Here is an 18,084-nt window from a genome sequence, read left to right as displayed (position 1 = left end):
TTCTAATGAGTGTGTGTATAAGTGTGTTTGGAAGTGTGATCCCTTTCACATCATTGCCAGCCTGGAGCTACCTAGGCCTGCATTTGCCAGCATTCCAAGGAGAACGATTTTGGCCCTAGGCAACTTTTGAGGTTATTTGGCAACCTGGGGCCTCTGCCACTTCCCTCACCCCTGTGTCTCTGGGACTTTGGAGCAAGAAAGTTCTCCATCCCTTCAAACTCTGCTCATGGCTTTACATATTTCCCTTGAAACCATTGTCTATGGTTGTTTGGAGGTGGCACTGATACTCGATGGTATTTTCACAGATTCTAACGCTGGTAACTGAGGCATCCTAGATCTTAACTATTTGCCTCTATATTTAATCAGATAATGTTTTAAATATAAACAGTAGTAGGGATAATAATCCACTGTAGCCTTAGAGTCAATTCTCCCATTATCTATTGGAATGGACAAAGAGAAAGCATAGATCAAGGGGGTTAAAAAAAAAGCACTGGGAAACTAAAAACATTCTTGCCCTACTCAAATAGTGAAATATCACGGAAACATTGGGGCTTTGGAACAGGTATTTGATTCAGAGATCGAAGGACTGGGATTAAGAATTTAAGTCCTATGTGTAGGGGAGGAAAAATAATTTTTCATAAACTCTTCTAGGTTTTTGGCTGAGACACCCCCTGTAATAAAAAGATAGATCAACAGGAAAAAAACAATTTTAGTTACATATGTACATATGGGAGCCCTACAAAGATATGAGACTCAAAAGACACAGGAAGCCCTGAGGAGCTTCAGGGTCCATGTTTATAATGGCATCCTGGGGCCAAGCCTGGTGCCAGGAGGATTAGCCCTGGCTTAGAGATGCCAAAGTTCCCAGGGAAAATGAGCTAAGTAGACAATTCAATACATATCTCTTACTCACAGGGTGTGGAAATAGAATTTGAGTATCAGGTCAGAGGACACTGTACTTTTAAAACAATTTATAGGGCTCCCCTGGTGGTGCAGTGGTTGAGAGTCCGCCTGCCAATGCAGGGGACACGGGTTCGAGCCCTGGTCTGGGAAGATCCCACATGCCGCGGAGCAACTAGACCCGTGAGCCACAACTACTGAGCCTGCGCGTCTGGAGCCTGTGCTCCGCAACAAGAGAGGCCGCGATAGTGAGAGGCCTGCGCACCGCGATGAAGAGTGGCCCCCGCTTGCCGCAACTAGAGAAAGCCCTCGCACAGAAACGAAGACCCAACACAGCCAAAAATAAATAAATAAATATATAAATTTATTAAAAAAAAAAACAATTTATATTGACTAGAGGATGTGGAGCCAGTAAAATATTATGCCCCTCTTACTGCTTTACTTACTGCCTTAGATGGATACTTTAACTAGTTCCATTGGGGTAAAATAGTATACAATCAAAAACTGTTTCATTGATAAATTCAATACTGTGAATATTCTTTAAGTCACCTTTTAAATTTATAAAAGTTTGTGTTTTTGTTTTTTTTTTTTTCCTTTTTCTCTCTTTTATTATTCTTATCCTTCTTTTCCGTTTGTGTTTTTCTGTTTGGCTTTTTTGTTTGAAAATGCCATACTATCTAGACAGGGCTAATAGAAACAGAAAACGTGATGTCCACATATGAGGCAAGCCTACAGAGGAAAGCCCACATATGGGGTGGCAAAAGCAAGGCCAAACAGCCTCACAGGAAGGGGGAAGCATAGGCTCATGAGGAGGGGAATTCTTCTGGAGCTCTTCACACTTTTTTTTTTTTTTTTTTTTTTAGTTGCAGTGATGGGGACTACTCTTCATTGCAGTGCACTGGCTTCTCATTTCAGTGGCTTCTCTTGCTGCAGAGCACGGGCTCTAGGCGAGTGGGCTTCAGTAGTTGTGGCTCACAGGCTATAGAGCCCAGGCTCAGTAGTTGTGGCACACTGGCTTAGTTGCTCTGCAGTATGTGGGATCTTCCTGGACCAGGGCTTGAACCCATGTCCCTGCATTGGCAGCCGGATTCTTAACCACTGCACCACAAGGGAAGTCCCTCTTCACACTTCTTGATGGATTTTATTTTATTTATTCACTTATTTTGGCCGCACCACACAGCATGTGGGATCTTAGTTCCCTGACCAGGGATCAAACACTTACCCCCTGCATTGGAAACACAGAGTCTTAACCACTGGACTGCCAGGGAAGTCCCTTGATGGATTTTATAAAGTCCTTCCCTTGCCCTCTCTCATGGGCTAATTTCATTTTTAATGTGATGAATTACTTTTCAAAAATTAAACAATGTAGGGACTTCCCTGGTGGCGCAGTGTCTAGGACTCTGCCGTCCCAATGCAGGTGGCCCGGGTTCAATCCCTGGTCAGGGAACTAGATCCCACGTGCATGCCTCAACTAAGAGTTTGCATGCCACAACTAAGGAGCCAGCTTGCTGCAACTAAGGAGCCCACGTGCTGCAACTAAGGAGCTGGTGAGCTGCAACTAAGGAGCCCTGGAACCACAACTAAGGAGTCCACCTACTACAACTAAGACGTGGTGCAACCAAATAAATAAATAAATAAATATTTAAAAAAATTAAACAATGTAGATAAATACAAACCAATATATAGCACTCAAAATAAATAGTTTTTCATTTACTTACTATCTAAAATATATATATAGACATAAAAACATTGGTGTCCATTTTATTCCTCTCTCCATTCCCATTCCTCTTAACTTTTCTCAAATGAAATTATACATTTAAAGTGTTACCAGTCTTATTTTTGTACTTATACTTCATGTATAATATCTTCATAAACAAAACATAGGGTTTCCATGTGCAATTTAAGAAGAAATTTATATAAATACTATCATATAGTACAAATCATTCTGCAACTTGCTTTTTTTGTTCACTCAACAATGTTTTTAAGACTCATCGATATTAAAATGTATCTTTGTTGTTCTTTTATTTTTACTGGTATATTGTTTGTTCCTTTGTATTAATAAACCGTCATTTATTTACCAGTCATCTATTGTTGAATATTTGGGATGTTCCCAAATTTCCACCCTCACAAGCAGCACTGCAATGATATCTTTGTACATTTCTCTGTACAAAGAAACTTGTCAACTTAAAGAAAGACACACAGCATAAAAATTGCGAGTTTAAGTTGTATTCATGGTCTTACTGAGGACTAGAGCTTGTGTTTGGGAAGGTGCAAGAATCAGGGGTCTTTGAAATTATTCCTGAGATATACATCTAACTATCTAGGAATCTGTTTTTCCAAAGCACAGAGTACCTCATCCTGTGTTTCATCCTCAGTTTCCTGCAGGGTGCCCTGTCAGCGGTCGACTGCAGTGGGTTGCGACTTAACCCTTGTATAACTGGGTAATGAGTGATGTTCTTTGTTCTTCTTTGTTCACAAACTGATTGTAGCAGATTGTATTTTTCAGAGATGTCCATATCAACATATCCCATTCTACATGCTCTTCTTATAGTGTGATATTGACTCTTCTCTATCAGAAGGGTCTATGTTCCCTTTCCTTGAGTATGGGTTAGTCTTAGAAACTCCCTTCTAATGAATAGAATGGGGTGAAAGTCACACTGTATGACTTCCAAAGCCAAGTCATAAAAGGTGATACAGCTTCTGCCTGGCTTTCCCTCTCTGTTGTAGGACACCCACAGTTGGACCCAATCATCATGCTGTGAGGAAGATGATGCCACGTGGAGAGGCCTTGTACAGATATTCCAGCCAACAGGCCCAGCTAAGGTATCAGCCAACATCAACCATTCAACATGTGGGTGAATGAGCCTTCAGATGATACCAGCTCCCAACCTCTGAGTCTTCCAGCTGCCGCCTCAGACATTGGAACAGAGAAAAGCTGCCCCCACTGTGTCCTATCTGAACTCCTGACCCACTGGGAGCATAATAAATTATTGTTTTGTGCCACCAAGTTTGTGGGTAATTTGTTACACAGATAGACTAACTGAAGCATTGATTGTATAATTTCACCAGAAACTATGGTATGTGAGTTTTTGCATCTCAATGTCCTGTCTCTGGCAAAACATGAGAGTATCATGCTCCTGCATTTTTGGCAACCTGATGAGTATGAAATAGCACAACATTGTCATGTAGGCAAAAAAAAAAAGATGTTATTTGCATCTTTAGATCCTTGGTTCCTAGTACAATGCCTGACACCAGTGGGTTTCTTTTTATTTTATTTTATTTTATTTATTTATTTATGACTGTGTTGGGTCTTCGTTCCTGCGCGCAGGTTTTCTCTTGTGGCGAGCGGGGGCTACTCTTCGTTGCAGTGGGCGGGTTTCTCATTGTGGTGGCTTCTTTTGTTGCAGAGCACGGCTTCTAGGCGTGTGGGCTTCAGTAGTTGTGGCACACGGGCTCAATACTTGTGGCCTGTGGGCTTAGTTACTCTGCAGCATGTGGGATCTTACCAGACTAGGGCTTGAACACGGTTCCCCTGAATTGGCAGGCAGATTCTTAACCACTGCGTCACCGGGGAAGTCCCTGACACTAGTGGGTTTCTTTTTCTTTTTTTTAATGTTTTATTTATTTATTTATTTATTTATTTATTTATTTATTTATTTATTTATTTATTTTTGGCTGCATTGAGTCTTTGTTACTGCGTGTGAGCTTTCTCTAGTTGCGGCGAGCCCCTACTGCTCTTCTTTGCGGTGCATGGGCTTCTCATTGCAGTGGCTTCTCTTGTTGCAGAGCATGGGCTCTAGGGTGCACGGGCTTCAGTAGTTGTGGCACAAGGGCTCAGTAGTTGTGGCTCGCGGGCTCTAGAGTGAGGCAGTTGATGAAAGTTGAATACAGTCTGTGGATTAGATAACTGTATAGTTTCAATGCAAATTTCCTGATTTTGATAAGTATACTTATTTTAAACCCTTGTAAAAAGAATGTTCTTGTTTTTAGGAAATGCATAGTGAAGAATTTTGGAAAAGGGGCAACATGTCCAAAACTTACTCTCACACATTCAGAAAAAAATTTATGTATCTGTACATAAATATGTGACTAATAAAGCAAATAGGAAAAATGTTAATGTTTAGAGAATATAGACAAATGATATACAGGAATTCTTTGTATCATTTTTGCAACTGTTCTGTATAGCTGAAATTATTTCAAAATAAAAAGTTTTAAAAAAATTTCAGCACGGTCATTTACTACTTGTGCAAATTACCTATCTTTGCAGATAATCAGTTGCCTCATTTACTAAGATAAGATATTTTACCTACTCACTTTCATTTATAGAATCTACCAAACTCTACTTTGTCTGGCACCCTGCAAATCACCAGCCACAGAAAAATGAAAAAGACCCAGTCACTAGTAGCTTTCAGCTGAGTGGGAAAAACAACCAAGAAAACTGGAATGTTTAACGAAGAGTGATTAGTGTTAGTTCTCAGGGTGGTTTCAAGACCTGAATGACCTAATATAGATTTAAACATACATATAAAAGGGGCTTAATGAAATTCCTGGTACCTCATTCAAGTAGTTCCATCTCCCCTTTGGATGATTACTTTCAAGGAAAGTATTTTTAGCTCTCTAAAAAAGACATCCTCAAATAGCCCCCTTTCTAGCCAGCTCCCAACTTCCTGTCTTTCCCCCTGGGACAGTGATGGCACCCCTGGTGTCTCTCTGTGTTCAAATTTCCTCTTCTTATAAGGACACCAGTCAGACTGGATTAGGGCCCACCTAAGGCCTTATTTTAACTTAATCACTTCTTTAAAGGCCTTAGCTTCAAATACATTCCGATTTACATCTTACATTTCTGAGAAGTTAAAGTTTGAACATATAAATTTTGGGAGAATACAATTCAGCTTATAACAGTGACTATAAAGAGAAGTTTCATAAGAGCCCCAAGGACCTAAGCGATGGTGTGAGGCATCCCTACATTTAGGTCTTTAATTGTAGTTTGGCAACTTTTCCGAGGAGAGGATACAGTAAGGATAAGAGCTGTTCCCTGCTCTTATGACAACTGTTGTTTGGTGCCTACCAGTGGTTGTGGGGATTTCACAGACAGCAGCTTGTAAAGAAAGGTACTGAGGAAAGAACTGATTTTTTTTATATCTCCCATTGTCTTGGTTGACTGAAGGAATTGCAAGAGTACATGGAGGCTGTAAAAGCAGTAAATACTGGGCATCACACTACTGAGCTTAAGTAAAATAGCAAGGCTTGCCATAGAGGAGGCCCACACCATTCCCAAAAGCCCAAGAAAAGAAGGTGGAATGCTGGAAATGCAGAGCTACATTTCCTGTGAGAAAAAAACAAAAAGAAAAACAGATTTTCCTCCTACTCCTGAGTGACCTGATTAGCTATAACCTTCCAGGTAGTCAACAGAACCAACTATGCCATCCCTTCTGATCTTGTTTTCTCATCCCTTTTTACCTCTAAGTCTCATCCATACTTACTTCCTGACACCGTATTTATAATCCCTCTGTCTTACTTCTTCTAATCTCCTGTGCCTTCTTCATTGCCTGTTCTGTCCCAACCTCAAGGCTCCCACCTACCCAGGGTCTGACTGAGAGCAGATCCTGCTGGTGGTTCCAGGACTTAGAAGCATATCATAGGTCTCTCCACCAATACAGAGCTGCCTCTGTGGAAAAGAGAGGGCAGAGGGAGGAAGGTTTAGGGTTTTGAAGTTAGGGGGCTTTTGTTTGTTTGTTTGTTTGTTTTTGCATGTGGATGTTCAATCACAATTTGTTGAAAAGATTATCCTTTCTTCCTCGAATTGCTTTGCACTTTTGTCAAAAATCATTTGATAGTATTTGTGTGGGTATGCCCTGGGCTCTCTATGCAGCTCCGTTGATCTATGTGTCTATTCTTCCACCAACTCACACAAAAATATGTACACAGATGTTTAAAGCAGCTATCTTCATAATCACCTGGAATGGAAACAATGCAAGCGTCCTTCAGCAGGTGAATGGATAAATAAGCCATGGACCATCCACGCAATAAAATGCTACTCAACGATAAAAAGGAACGAACCACTGATCCATACAACTTGGATAAATTTCATAGGCATTATAGTGAGTAAAAGAAGCCAGTCTTGGAAGGTTACATACTGTGCAATCCTATTTGTATGATTTTTTTAAAAAATAAATTTATTTATTTTTGGCTGCACTGCGTCTTCGTTGCTGCACGCGGGCTTTTCTCTAGTTGTGGCAAGTGGGGGCTACTCTTCGTTGTGGTGCGTGGGCTTATCGCTGTGGCTTCTTTTGTTGCAAAGCACGGGCTCTAGGCGCACAGGCTTCAGTAGTTGTGGCATGCGGGCTCAGTTGTGGCTCACGGGCTCTAGAGCGCATGCTCAGTAGTTGTGGCACACGGGCTTAGTTGCTCCGCAGCATGTGGGATCTTCCCAGGCCAGGGCTTGAACCCATGTCTCCTGCATTGGCAGGCGGATTCTTAACCACTGCACCACCAGGGAAGCCCTGTATGTTATTTTGAAAAGACAAAACTATAGTGACAGAGAATAGATCAGTGGTTGGCAGGTGTTGGGGTGAGGGGAGTGTATGACTATAAAGAGATAGCACAAGGGTATTTGGGGGGTGGAACTGTTCTGTGTCCTGATAGTGTGCAATTCATTTATACAAGTTAAAAATTCATAGAATTGTATACCAAAAAGATCAATTTTCCTATATAATCATTTTTTAAAAAAGAAAAAATAAAAACAGAAAAAGAAAGAAAATGTGGAAGCAAGGCATAAACGCACACACTCTGGGAGTCAGCAGACCTGGCTTTCATCATTCCATACTTGGCTTCATGCCTCAGTTTCTCTCTTTTTTTTTTTAATTTTATTTATTTATTTATTTATTTATTTATTTATTTATTTATTTATGGCTGTGTTGGGTCTTCATTTCTGTGCGAGGGCTTTCTCTAGTTGCGGCAAGTGGGAGCCACTCTTCATCGCAGTGCACGGGCCTCTCACTATCGTGGCCTCTCTTGTTGCGGAGCACAGGCTCCAGACGCGCAGGCTCAGTAATTGTGGCTCCCAGGCCTAGTTGCTCTGCAGCATGTGGGATCTTCCCAGACCAGGGCTCGAACCCGTGTCCCCTGCATTGGCAGGCAGATTCTCAACCACTGCGCCACCAGGGAAGCCCTCTCTTTTTTAAAAAAATATTTATTTATTTATTTTATTATTTATTTTGGCTCCACCGGGTCTTAGTTGTAGCATGCAGGCTTTTAGTTGTGGCATGTGGGATCTAGTTCCCTGACCAGGGATCAAACCCCGGCCTCCTGCATTGGAAGCATAGAGTCTTACCCACTGGACCACCAGGGAAGTCCCTCTTTGTTTTTAAGGTGAAAGTTTTAGAGTCAGATTACAAAAGACCTTCCCTGCCCTGATGTTCCTTAATTCCACAGATCTACAAACATGATCACATTCATATTAGGCATGTGCACACACACTCATGGTCCCATGCAAACAGATTTTGTCTGTATGTTACAACAGCCCAAGCTCTCCTTATCCCAGAGCCCTTCCCTTAAATAATTGTCTGGCAGTATTTATGGGAGAGGAAGGGGGAGCTTGAGGGAGGTGGCGAAGAGAAGCTGCCAAACATGTTGGCCTGAAGCAGGGCCAGCTCTCAGCCTCTATGAGGAACGTTTCCAAGAAGCTCAGGAAATTCCTGGTCCCACTCCCACATTCTCTTGTTGTTGCCTTGTTCTTGCCTCCACATTACTCTCTCCCGTCTGCGGACCTGAGCCAAGCTAAAAACCTCCATGGGCTCTCAGGTCCCAGGAAGCCTAACAAGGCCTAGCAGAGGCTAGCTGCCAGCCTTGACTCTCAGAGGCTGCCTAAAGTTGCCTGAGAGGAAAATCTGCCCTAGAAGCATGTTTGAAGTCCTCTGGGATGACCTAGACCTCTGAACATGGCTTTGCATTGAGAAGAGCTCTGAACCAAACCAGATCTCAATGATGTGACTCTTCTAGAGATGCCTACCCATGAAGAGCCAGAAACTGCATGCCAGGGCTCAGCACTCACTGCTAGACATGGATGTTCATCTAGAAGGTCCTAAGTACTTCCCTGGTGGTCCAGTGGTTAAGACTCCCTGCTTCCACTGCAGGGGGTGCGGGTTCAATCCCTGGTCGGGGAACTAACTGCCAAAAAAAAAAAAAAATAGGGAGTAGAAGGCCCTAAGCGTAAGGGGACTTTGAGATGACCAAACCCAAGCCCTGGGTTTTACAGATTAGACAACTGTGGTCCAGAGAGGGCTACAGAGTTGTCTTAGAGGCACAGCACAGGGAGCTGATAGTAGGGCAAGGACTACATTAGGTGCCCTGGCCCAATTATCCACCCAGCTGCAGACTGAGGGAAGGTGGAAAAGGAAGGAAACTGACCCTGAATACAGGCCCTGCTCAGACTTGTAGCAAGAAGAAACCAGAGGATGACATACAGTAGTGATGAGCTTTAAAGTACAGTCACCACACTGGCTAGTAAAACAGGCCTAGTGAGACTCTGTCCATTCAGATGAACAACTCCTTCTCTATTGTTAAGTAAGAAGACAATAAGGGAGTGGGAAGGGAGATAAGCGCGGAGGGAGGAAGCTGAGGTGAAAGCATCCCACCTACACTTGCTGCAAGCCACAAAGAAACCTAAAGTACATGGGAATTTACTGTACATGGGAATTTACTGAATGATTTGCAGAGATGTTTGAGATTAGTCCCCTAGAAAGTGGCTCCTGGGAGACAGTTTTGAGATGCTTCCAGGTATGCCACGGTTTAGTCTTCAGGAGGTACACTTTCATTCTGAAACTTCTATGCAGGACCTCCATCATGCATCATGAATCATGCATCATGAATCATGCACATGGAGGGCTGCCCCACATTTGTGATCAATTTCCCAAACCAATACTGAGGCGCCTTCTGCCACGGGCAGGTAGATTCAAAGCCCTTTAGTGCTCCCACTTGCTCTGTGAGGGCTGAATCAGTCTAAGGAGGCAAGAGTGGAGACTGGGAGCAGCCTTTCATTTTCCAGTTAGACAGAAAGCACAAAGTGCAAATACTGATGAGGCAGCACTTGGAAAGAAAGAACCTGACGCAATGGCCCTTTACTCTGTTCATTGAAGGTATGGGTGACCGATCTGTTTCAGGCTGGAAGACTATTGGCTGCTGGAATTGAAGGGGAATTTACCAGAGAGAGAGACAGAAGAAAATCAGCATGTCAGAAGAGGCAGAAGACACTATGATTTTGTCGGTACAGGTAAAATTGCAGGAGTAAGGAGGACGCTGGGATGCATTTACCTGTCCACTGAGATTGCAGAATTCTGAAGCTTGTTTGGTTTGAAGACTCTTCTGAAAATTAACATTATCCTTCTTAGAAGAATCACTGGATATGGTCATTTCTGTCTTTAAGCAGGTATCCATCTTCACATGTTAGCGCCTCAATTTTAAGATTAATCTGCCTGGGTCAGTCTCCTAGAAGAGGTTAATACTCCTGTATCTGTGGGATAGCAATAGTCGCCCCACAGAACAGACACCTCTGATTTGTCTCCCGATGACTGGTGTTTATCCCCTTGACTCCGCCTGATGGCTCTAGGACAAGACTCGACCTTCCCCCTCCCAGAGTCCTCCTATTCAGAGCACTTTCTGCCCCACCGCAGCCCCGTTTCCCTGGCTGTGCAGGTCTGCACCCGGACCATCCGCTAGCACCTATCACTTGATTCCCCGGGTGGAGACTCACAGTGGTCCCATGGCCAGGAAGGTGCATGGAACCAGTAGCCAGAGCTGGTGATTGTGCAGAATAGATGCAGCAAAGCTCCAAGTGAGTGTTCAAAAAAGATCTACTAAAGTGTTCTCTTAGCACTAGCAGGAGGGAAAATGAGGAGCTTTGGGTTTGGAAACAAGAGTGAGATGAACTGAAGAAAAATTCTATCTAAAGAAAACAGAACTAGAAACTTAAAGTTTCCCTTTTTTCCCTCCTCCATCCTCACTGTTTGTAAGGAGTGAGATCCCCACTACAACCAAAATAGCTGGCCACCCCTCTGACCCACAGGCCTTCTTCCTCTTACAGAGGCCCCAGAGCTAAGCATTCACTTTACCTAAAAAACACACCATCACTTCCAACATTTATAAATGTAGTACACAAAGACAATGACAGAACTGGTCAAACTGGTTGGCAGTAGGACCTTTCTCTAGTTCTATGACCTTGTCTAGAGCTTGATGCAGGTGTAAACAGGGGGTCATATGAAATGATTAAGTGATGACAGAAGCCAAGTTTAGTCTTTTCAATGGATGTAAGAAAGGGTTGCCAAGAAGTGAGCAGACTCATAGGCCAAGTGCCCTGGGAACCTGTGGGAGCCCCCAGCAAGCTCAGGCAGAGAAAACCATGACTTCACAGCACTCAGTGAAGGAGGGAGACTGGGGAATTTCCTTCTTGAGGAGACTCCAATAGCAGAGAGAGCAACGACAGGGAAGCCAGGAGACCCAAGGTCTAGTCTCAGTCGGACACCAACTAGCAGCTGCCGTGAGCAGGTCACTTAACCTTTCTGAGATTCAGGTTGCCCCCCTGTAAAAGGCGGGGGTTACATTAGGTCAGGGGTGGCCAGTGGGTGGCCCACACACCCTCACCGCTCTCGAGCCTTCGGTAGAGGCCACTATTCCATCACTTCACTCTTTAGGTATTTTTCTACAGCGTTCTAGGCAGGCACTTCCAATTAGAGTTGGTCCACAAGCTGAAATCTACTTATCCTTCCCCCACCTGATGATCGCTGAAGTCCTTCCTAGCTCCTGAATGGAGGGTTCCAACTCTGCAAGGAAGAGAGGACCAGCTTTCTGATTTAGCAATAGCTCCCTCAAAAAAAGGAAAATGGAAATTTAGGGTCATAAGTTCATACACTCCTCCTCCCCACCTGAGGCCGAGGAGGGTCTTCCCAGGGTCACGCTGTCCTTCCTTCTGTGCCAGAGATTTTTGTATCTGAGCTTCGCCCTCTGTCAGCTCGCCCAGCGTGACATTGTCCCAGACCGTAGCTCCTTTTTATCTAAAATAGCCCACACTTTAAAACTAATTGGGCATCAAGGAACCTACAAAGAGAGGAATTATCTCAGGTCAGTGAAAATCAAAAGTCAGAAGAGGTGGCATCTAAGGATTCCATTCGCCACTCACCAAAGCTAACCAGATTCACGGTTCTCACCCCTGTCAGGAGAGCGATCACACAGACAGCACCTGGATGGGGACAGCATCAGGAATTCAAGTGGTTGCAACTGTGTTTTATTGAAAGAAGCAGTGAAGTGGTTAACATAGGCCCCATCTCACAACCCTCTCCTCACCCCCCAAGCCACGCAGGGGCAAGCCTCAGGCCAGGGGCGCACGTGTGTGTGTGTGTGTGTGTGTGTGTGTGTGTGTGTGTGTGTGTGTGTTGGATAAGAGTCCTAATTAACTTGAGTGATTGCCCTCAAGCCGGGGAAGCATGTGCTTGTGTGTGTGTGTGCGTGGAGGAGGGGGGAAGGTAAGAGCCCTAACTAACTTGAGTTCTTGCCTGCAGGGCAAGGAAGCAAGAGGGGGAGAGGCGATGAAGTGGGGCATCTCTGGCTTCAGGTAGAGACCTACACAGAATTGTCAAAGTGGACTGGCACGTACGGGTCCCCCTCACAGGCCACGATGATGTGTTTCTCCTTCTGGCTGGTCTTGTAGGCACAGTTGGGGTACTTGGAGCTGCCCGTCTGGCGGCAGTCTGTGATGTGCATGGTGGAGTTGCTCTCATAGCAGTTGGTCCGCCCATTCTTGCAGAGGACGTTTTTCTGGGAGCAGACGGCCTTGACATCTTCCAGGGACTCGTGCACAAAGGTGTTCACCGGCTTGCACCGTCCCTGGGTCATTTTTCGGCGCATCATCATTTGGTTGCAGTAGTTGGGGTTGTTGCCTGGGGAGTTGCCGGAGTCCATGTGCTGCCGCTGGAACTTCATGGCCGGCGATTCCCTGCCCAGGGAAGGCTGGACCCACACCAGCACCAGCAGCACCAAGACCAGCCATGGCAGCAGGACCAGGGACTTCGGAGCCATGGTGGTCTCACTTTCCTGGAGGAGCCTGCCCGAGAAAAGGGGGAGAGGAGGAATAACATCGCCTTAGAAAGAGAACCCCAGCTCCCACCTGTAGCCTCCCTGGCTTACAGTCTCTAGGTCAACCAGAAAGATGTCCCTCTTCCTGCGAGCTTTTCCAAGTAACGAGACAATCACATATATTCTTCTCCACAAACGTTTGATTCCCACTCCCTACAGAGAGGCCGTCCTCCCCTCTGGTGGTGACCCCAGAAATGACCTAAAATCCTAGCAGCCCTGTCTTTGAATACAGAAATATTTTTGATACGAAATACCTTTGAAACATAAAACACCTCTGTACCCAGAGCTCACATGGCTCATTAGAAGATGCTTTGGAATAAACCATTAAATAAATAAACCAAATTTTGAATAAGCCAAATTGTATCCCTGAGATAACCACCAAGTATTCATCCAGGATCACGGTGGACAGAGCCCTGTTGTCCTACAACACAAGGGAAACTCAGCCCCAGTGTTTTACACTGGCACCATAAAGAGATGCCATTGTATTCCAAAGAGAGATGCTCTCCTCCCCCAACCTGGGGGCTGCTCCTTCTCCAGCCCCATGGGCTCTCTGCAGCCTATGTGCTCCATTCCTGACTCCAGCTCTGACCCCTGCCCACGTCTGCCTGGCCCGATTCTCAGGCTAGCCTCACCCACCCTGGCTCGCCCCTCTCCAACCCTTAAGCAAAAACAGCTCCTGTGTGCCTCTTGGGCTGCTTACCTGGGTCTCTAGCTTGGTCTCTGAGAGAGAAAAGGCAGTTTCTGCAATCACTGTATCCCAGGGGAGTGGACCTTATACAGATTAAAAGGGGGCTTGGCTTCCAGGAGGAGACAGGTGGGAGGAGCATCTTGGTCTCGGTCCATAGGAAAACAAGGTCATGTGAGGAAGGGGTGGGGAATTGCCCAAGCCACCCTTTTTTCGGGGTTGCTGGGGAGAGTGAGCCTTTGTCTATAAGAACCTTTCTATAAGCAGCAGAGAAAGCCACTATAGCACTGATGCTCGAACCCCAACCAAGTCCTTGTTATCTCTTTGCAAGCTATTTTCACCAAATAGCCCTTGGAGGTTAGCAAAATGCACATAACATGTGATCACGGGAAGGGGAGAGAAAGGGAGGTCCTCTCTTGCCCTGGGTGTCCTGGAGCTGCTTTGGCCAGAATTCCACATCTCCCACCAGCTCCTCTGCTGGGGGAGCAGGGAGAGGTCGCCAGCTGCCCCCAGCTGGAAGGCTTCCCGGATCTGGAGAAGAAGGGGCAGAGTACCTGAACACGGAGGAGTAGAAAGCAGCTTCGGCGTGACCTCACCCAGTTCTGGCCACATCAACACTCCTGGGCTGTTGAAGGAGGGTGTGTGGCCATTCCTATCTATAGTGACCTCTCATCCCGTAGGCCAGAGTGGAGGAGAGGAACTAGGGATAAGCCAAAATGCAAAATCCCCTTTAGAGAAGAAATAGAGAACATCATATTTCTTAGCAGTAAAATTTCATCCTAGAAAGAGACGTGTATTTGCTGGAAGACAATTTTATTTTTATTTATTTATTTTTAAAATATAGTTGATTTGCAGTATTGTGTTAGTTTTAGATGTACAGCAAATTGATTCAGCCAGATAAAATGGAGGACAATTTTAATCCCTTTGGAGTGAGAATTATCAAAATATCTCTCCATGCTCTAGGTTTACACTATCTCAGTCCAAATTCTGGTTTAGCACCTTAAGCCCTGGGCAAGTTTCCTCATCTCTAAAATGGGGATGATAATAACATGTTCCTTTTAGATTTGTTATTAAGACAAAATAAAATAAGATACAGAGGGTTTAGAACAGTGCTTAGAAAGCCAATGATGGTTCACATGGGGTGGGGTTAAGACCTCCCACAAGGAGTCTGTTTAAATAATACTGGGTGATCTCGGATTTGCTTTCCACAGGAGGCGGAGTCAAGTAACTGCCTGGCAAAACTTTTGTTTTGCTAAAATCCAGAGCTGAAAATAGCAGGCAGTTTCAAAGCCCTGGGGAGCGAAAGGGAGGGGGGAAGAGAGAGGAGAGGAAACTTGACGGGAACTTGACGGGAAGAACAGAATTCTTTAAGGGGAAGTTTTTAAATTGTTTTGCCACATGAAATCCAAGAAATTTCTGGTAAAGTCAGCATTATTTTCTAGTGTGTATAAATTTGGAAGTGGCAGTGGGGTCAAGGAGAACGTGGTGAGGCATGAGCTTTTAGTTTCATGTTTTTGTAGTTTACCTACCACCCAGGTTTTCTTTGCCTCTTAGTCTTTGGATCATACTCATACCATCTTGAGTGGTGTTGTTAGAAGGAAAACTTTTCCTCTACCCATTTATGTTCTTCTCTGGAGGCCTGTGAATTAACTGACAAAAGACAGATTAACAGAAGAATTGACCAAGTTTATTCATCTGCATATGGAGGAGCACAAAAGAAGTAGTTCCCTGAACAGCTAGGGATAAAGGTTTATACGACAACTTAATGGGAAGGGGGGGGGCAAATAGGGACTCTTAAGGAAATAAATGGGTTTTTTTAAAGGAAAGATAAATGAGCTTTTGGGGGAATAAATGGGACATAAAATAATTTGTGATAATGTTTGTCTTTGCAAGTGTGAGTAGTGTGTCTTCTTCCTGGCTGTAAAACTCCCCTAAGGGGATTTATAGCAGCTTTACTCTCAGAAGACTCTGCCTTTGTTCAGATGAGGGAAGCTCCAAAAAAGCTTCTTTCTGCATCTGCTGGGTTTCAAATATCTTCAGTTTAAAACAACCTTCATATTAACTCTGCAGATCTGAGACGGTATCCACAGTAACAAATTTAGAATTTGTTCATTTATTCATTCAACAGTGGGAATACAGAAATAAGTTACAGGGCCTGCCCTAAAGGTACCTGATAGGATAGTTTGTATTCATCAGGTGAGTCCCACCAAGGTGTTGGGCATGGCTGCATGAAAACAGTCATTTACTTGGCACCTTTCCAGTGCCAGAAGAATTTCAGGGAGTTGGTCCAACAAGAAGATTTCAGAGTCACAGTTCAAATATGAATAAGTTTTCTGTAACCCAAATAAGTTTCCTCAATAGTCTACCCCAGAGCATCCCAAACTATAAGAAGTCATTTTGCCTGTTTGTGCATGGCAATCTGGACAAACCCATGGGGTTGTTTTTGTTTGTTTGTTTGGGCTGTGCCGTGTGGCTTGGGGGATCCCAGTTCCCCAAGCTCACACCTGGGCCTCCCCGCAGTGAAAGCGTCAAGTCCTAACCACTGAACTGCCAGGGAATTCCCACCCTTGGGGTTTTAATTCAACTTCATGGAAACAATCAAAAACCCATCCTTGCTATAGCCTTACCCTTGGCCTTCTTGCCTTAGGGCAAGAGCTACAGTTGCAAAAGTTGATGCTTTGGGCTTCCCTGGTGGCACAGTGGTTGAGAATCTGCCTGCCAATGCAGGGGACACGGGTTCGAGCCCTGGTCTGGGAGGATCCCACATGCCGCGGAGCAACTAGGCCCGTGAGCCACAACTACTGAGCCTGCGCGTCTGGAGCCTGTGCTCCGCAACAAGAGAGGCCGCGATAGTGAGAGGCCCGCGCACCGCGATGAAGAGTGGCTTCCACTTGCCGCAACTAGAGAAAGCCCTAGCACAGAAACAAAGACCCAACACAGCCATAAATAAAATAAATTAAAAAATTAATTAATTAAAAAAAAAAAAAAAGTTGATGCTTCTGCTAAACTAGCTCTAGGCTCCCTGCTTGATTCATGGTTCCTCATGCAGTAAGACATTACTACTGACTGAGAACACACAACACTTTCCAGCCAGTCCACTGACTCCTTGTAAGATTCTATTACTCTCTCCGTCTCACGTACTGTTCACCACGGAAGCACCCTGAATCCTGCCATTCTCCTGCTGCTACCAGAAGAAGGGGAGCCTCATGATCATCTTACGTTGGTAGGGAACTTTCTGTATCTCACTCAGATTTATTATAGACTCCTATTGAGAGCCCTGACCTAATTTTATTTGTTGATGGATCATACCTCAAAACTGAAACTGGAGGTTATCAAGCAGTATATACTATCACTAACCTAAACTCTTCAAAATAGAGCTTGTCAACTAGCCAAAGGCCAGCGAGTAAACATACAGATAGCAGGTATGCTTTTGGAGTAGTATATGATTTGGGGATGCTTTAGAAACAAGCACCAAAATGGACAACAAGTTAAGGAAATTTTAGATGCATTCCTACTTCCTAGAGAGTAGTTATTCTAAAGATTGAGGCCCACATTAAAAGAGATGATATGGAAGGTAAAGGATTGCTCTAGCAGATCATTATGCCAAAGAAGCTGCTTTAACCAAGATTATGATTTTATCTAAACCCTCAAAGAATAAATCTCTGGAAGGATTCAGCAAGGTTCTAATAAAATATCAAAATTTAGCCCCTGATTTTTGAAAAAGAAGAATGAAAAAATTCTGGTTGTACTCTTCACTTAAATAATCCCTGATGTTCTCAAGACAGCTGCTTGGTGACTTTCATAGCTAGAGAGGAGAAGTCAATACCTGTCAAAGGACAGGCTGACTCTTGTTAAGAGGTTAATGCAGCTGGTGACTTTAAGTTGAAGCCAGTGCTCATTCCCATTCTGAAAATCCTAAGGCCTCTAAGAATTATGCTAAATCTACTTTGCCTGTGCTCTATAAATGGAGCAACAAACCCTGTTGTAAGCACATCGGCTTACAACATGGTTTACTAAATATTTTAAGTCCACTGTTGAGATCAACTTCTCAGAAAAGAAGATTCCTTTCAAAATATTACTGGTCTTTGACAATGTACCTGGTCACCCAAGAGCTCTAATGGAGATGTACAATGAGACTCATGTTGTTCTCATGCCTGCTAACACAACATCCATTCTGCAGCCTATGGATCAAGGAGTAATTTTTAATTTCAAGTCTCATTATTCAAGAAATACATTTTGTAAGGCTATAACTGCCATAGATAGTGATTCCTCTGATGGATCCGGGCAAAGTAAATTGAAAACCTTCTGGAAATGAGTCACCATTCTAGGTGCCATTAAGAACATTTATGATTCATGGAAAGAGGTCAAAATAT

The 18,084-nt window shown here is 44.1% G+C and overlaps 1 protein-coding gene across 1 annotated transcript; it reads right to left on the bottom strand.

Annotated features, from left to right (window-relative positions):
* Positions 1–12,156: 12,156 nt before the first annotated feature.
* Positions 12,157–13,845, bottom strand: RNASE1 (ribonuclease A family member 1, pancreatic). The gene is made up of 2 exons (XM_082386904.1): positions 13,727–13,845; positions 12,157–12,994 (listed from the first exon to the last, which is right to left on the bottom strand). The coding sequence occupies exon 2, from the start codon at positions 12,967–12,969 to the stop codon at positions 12,514–12,516; it is 456 nt and encodes a 151-aa protein (XP_082243030.1). The 5' UTR covers positions 12,970–12,994; positions 13,727–13,845; the 3' UTR covers positions 12,157–12,513.
* Positions 13,846–18,084: the final 4,239 nt, after the last annotated feature.

The sequence above is a fragment of the Balaenoptera borealis genome (assembly GCF_965194805.1).
Source record: "Balaenoptera borealis genome assembly, chromosome: 3".
In the NCBI taxonomy this organism is placed as follows: Eukaryota; Metazoa; Chordata; class Mammalia; order Artiodactyla; family Balaenopteridae; genus Balaenoptera; species Balaenoptera borealis.
This window is presented reverse-complemented; position numbering and strand designations above follow the sequence as displayed.

What these genes read in the sequence shown, in the direction of transcription:
- RNASE1 (XM_082386904.1), bottom strand. Translation starts at nt 12,969, where the DNA reads ATGGCTCCGAAGTCCCTGGTCCTGCTGCCATGGCTGGTCTTGGTGCTG.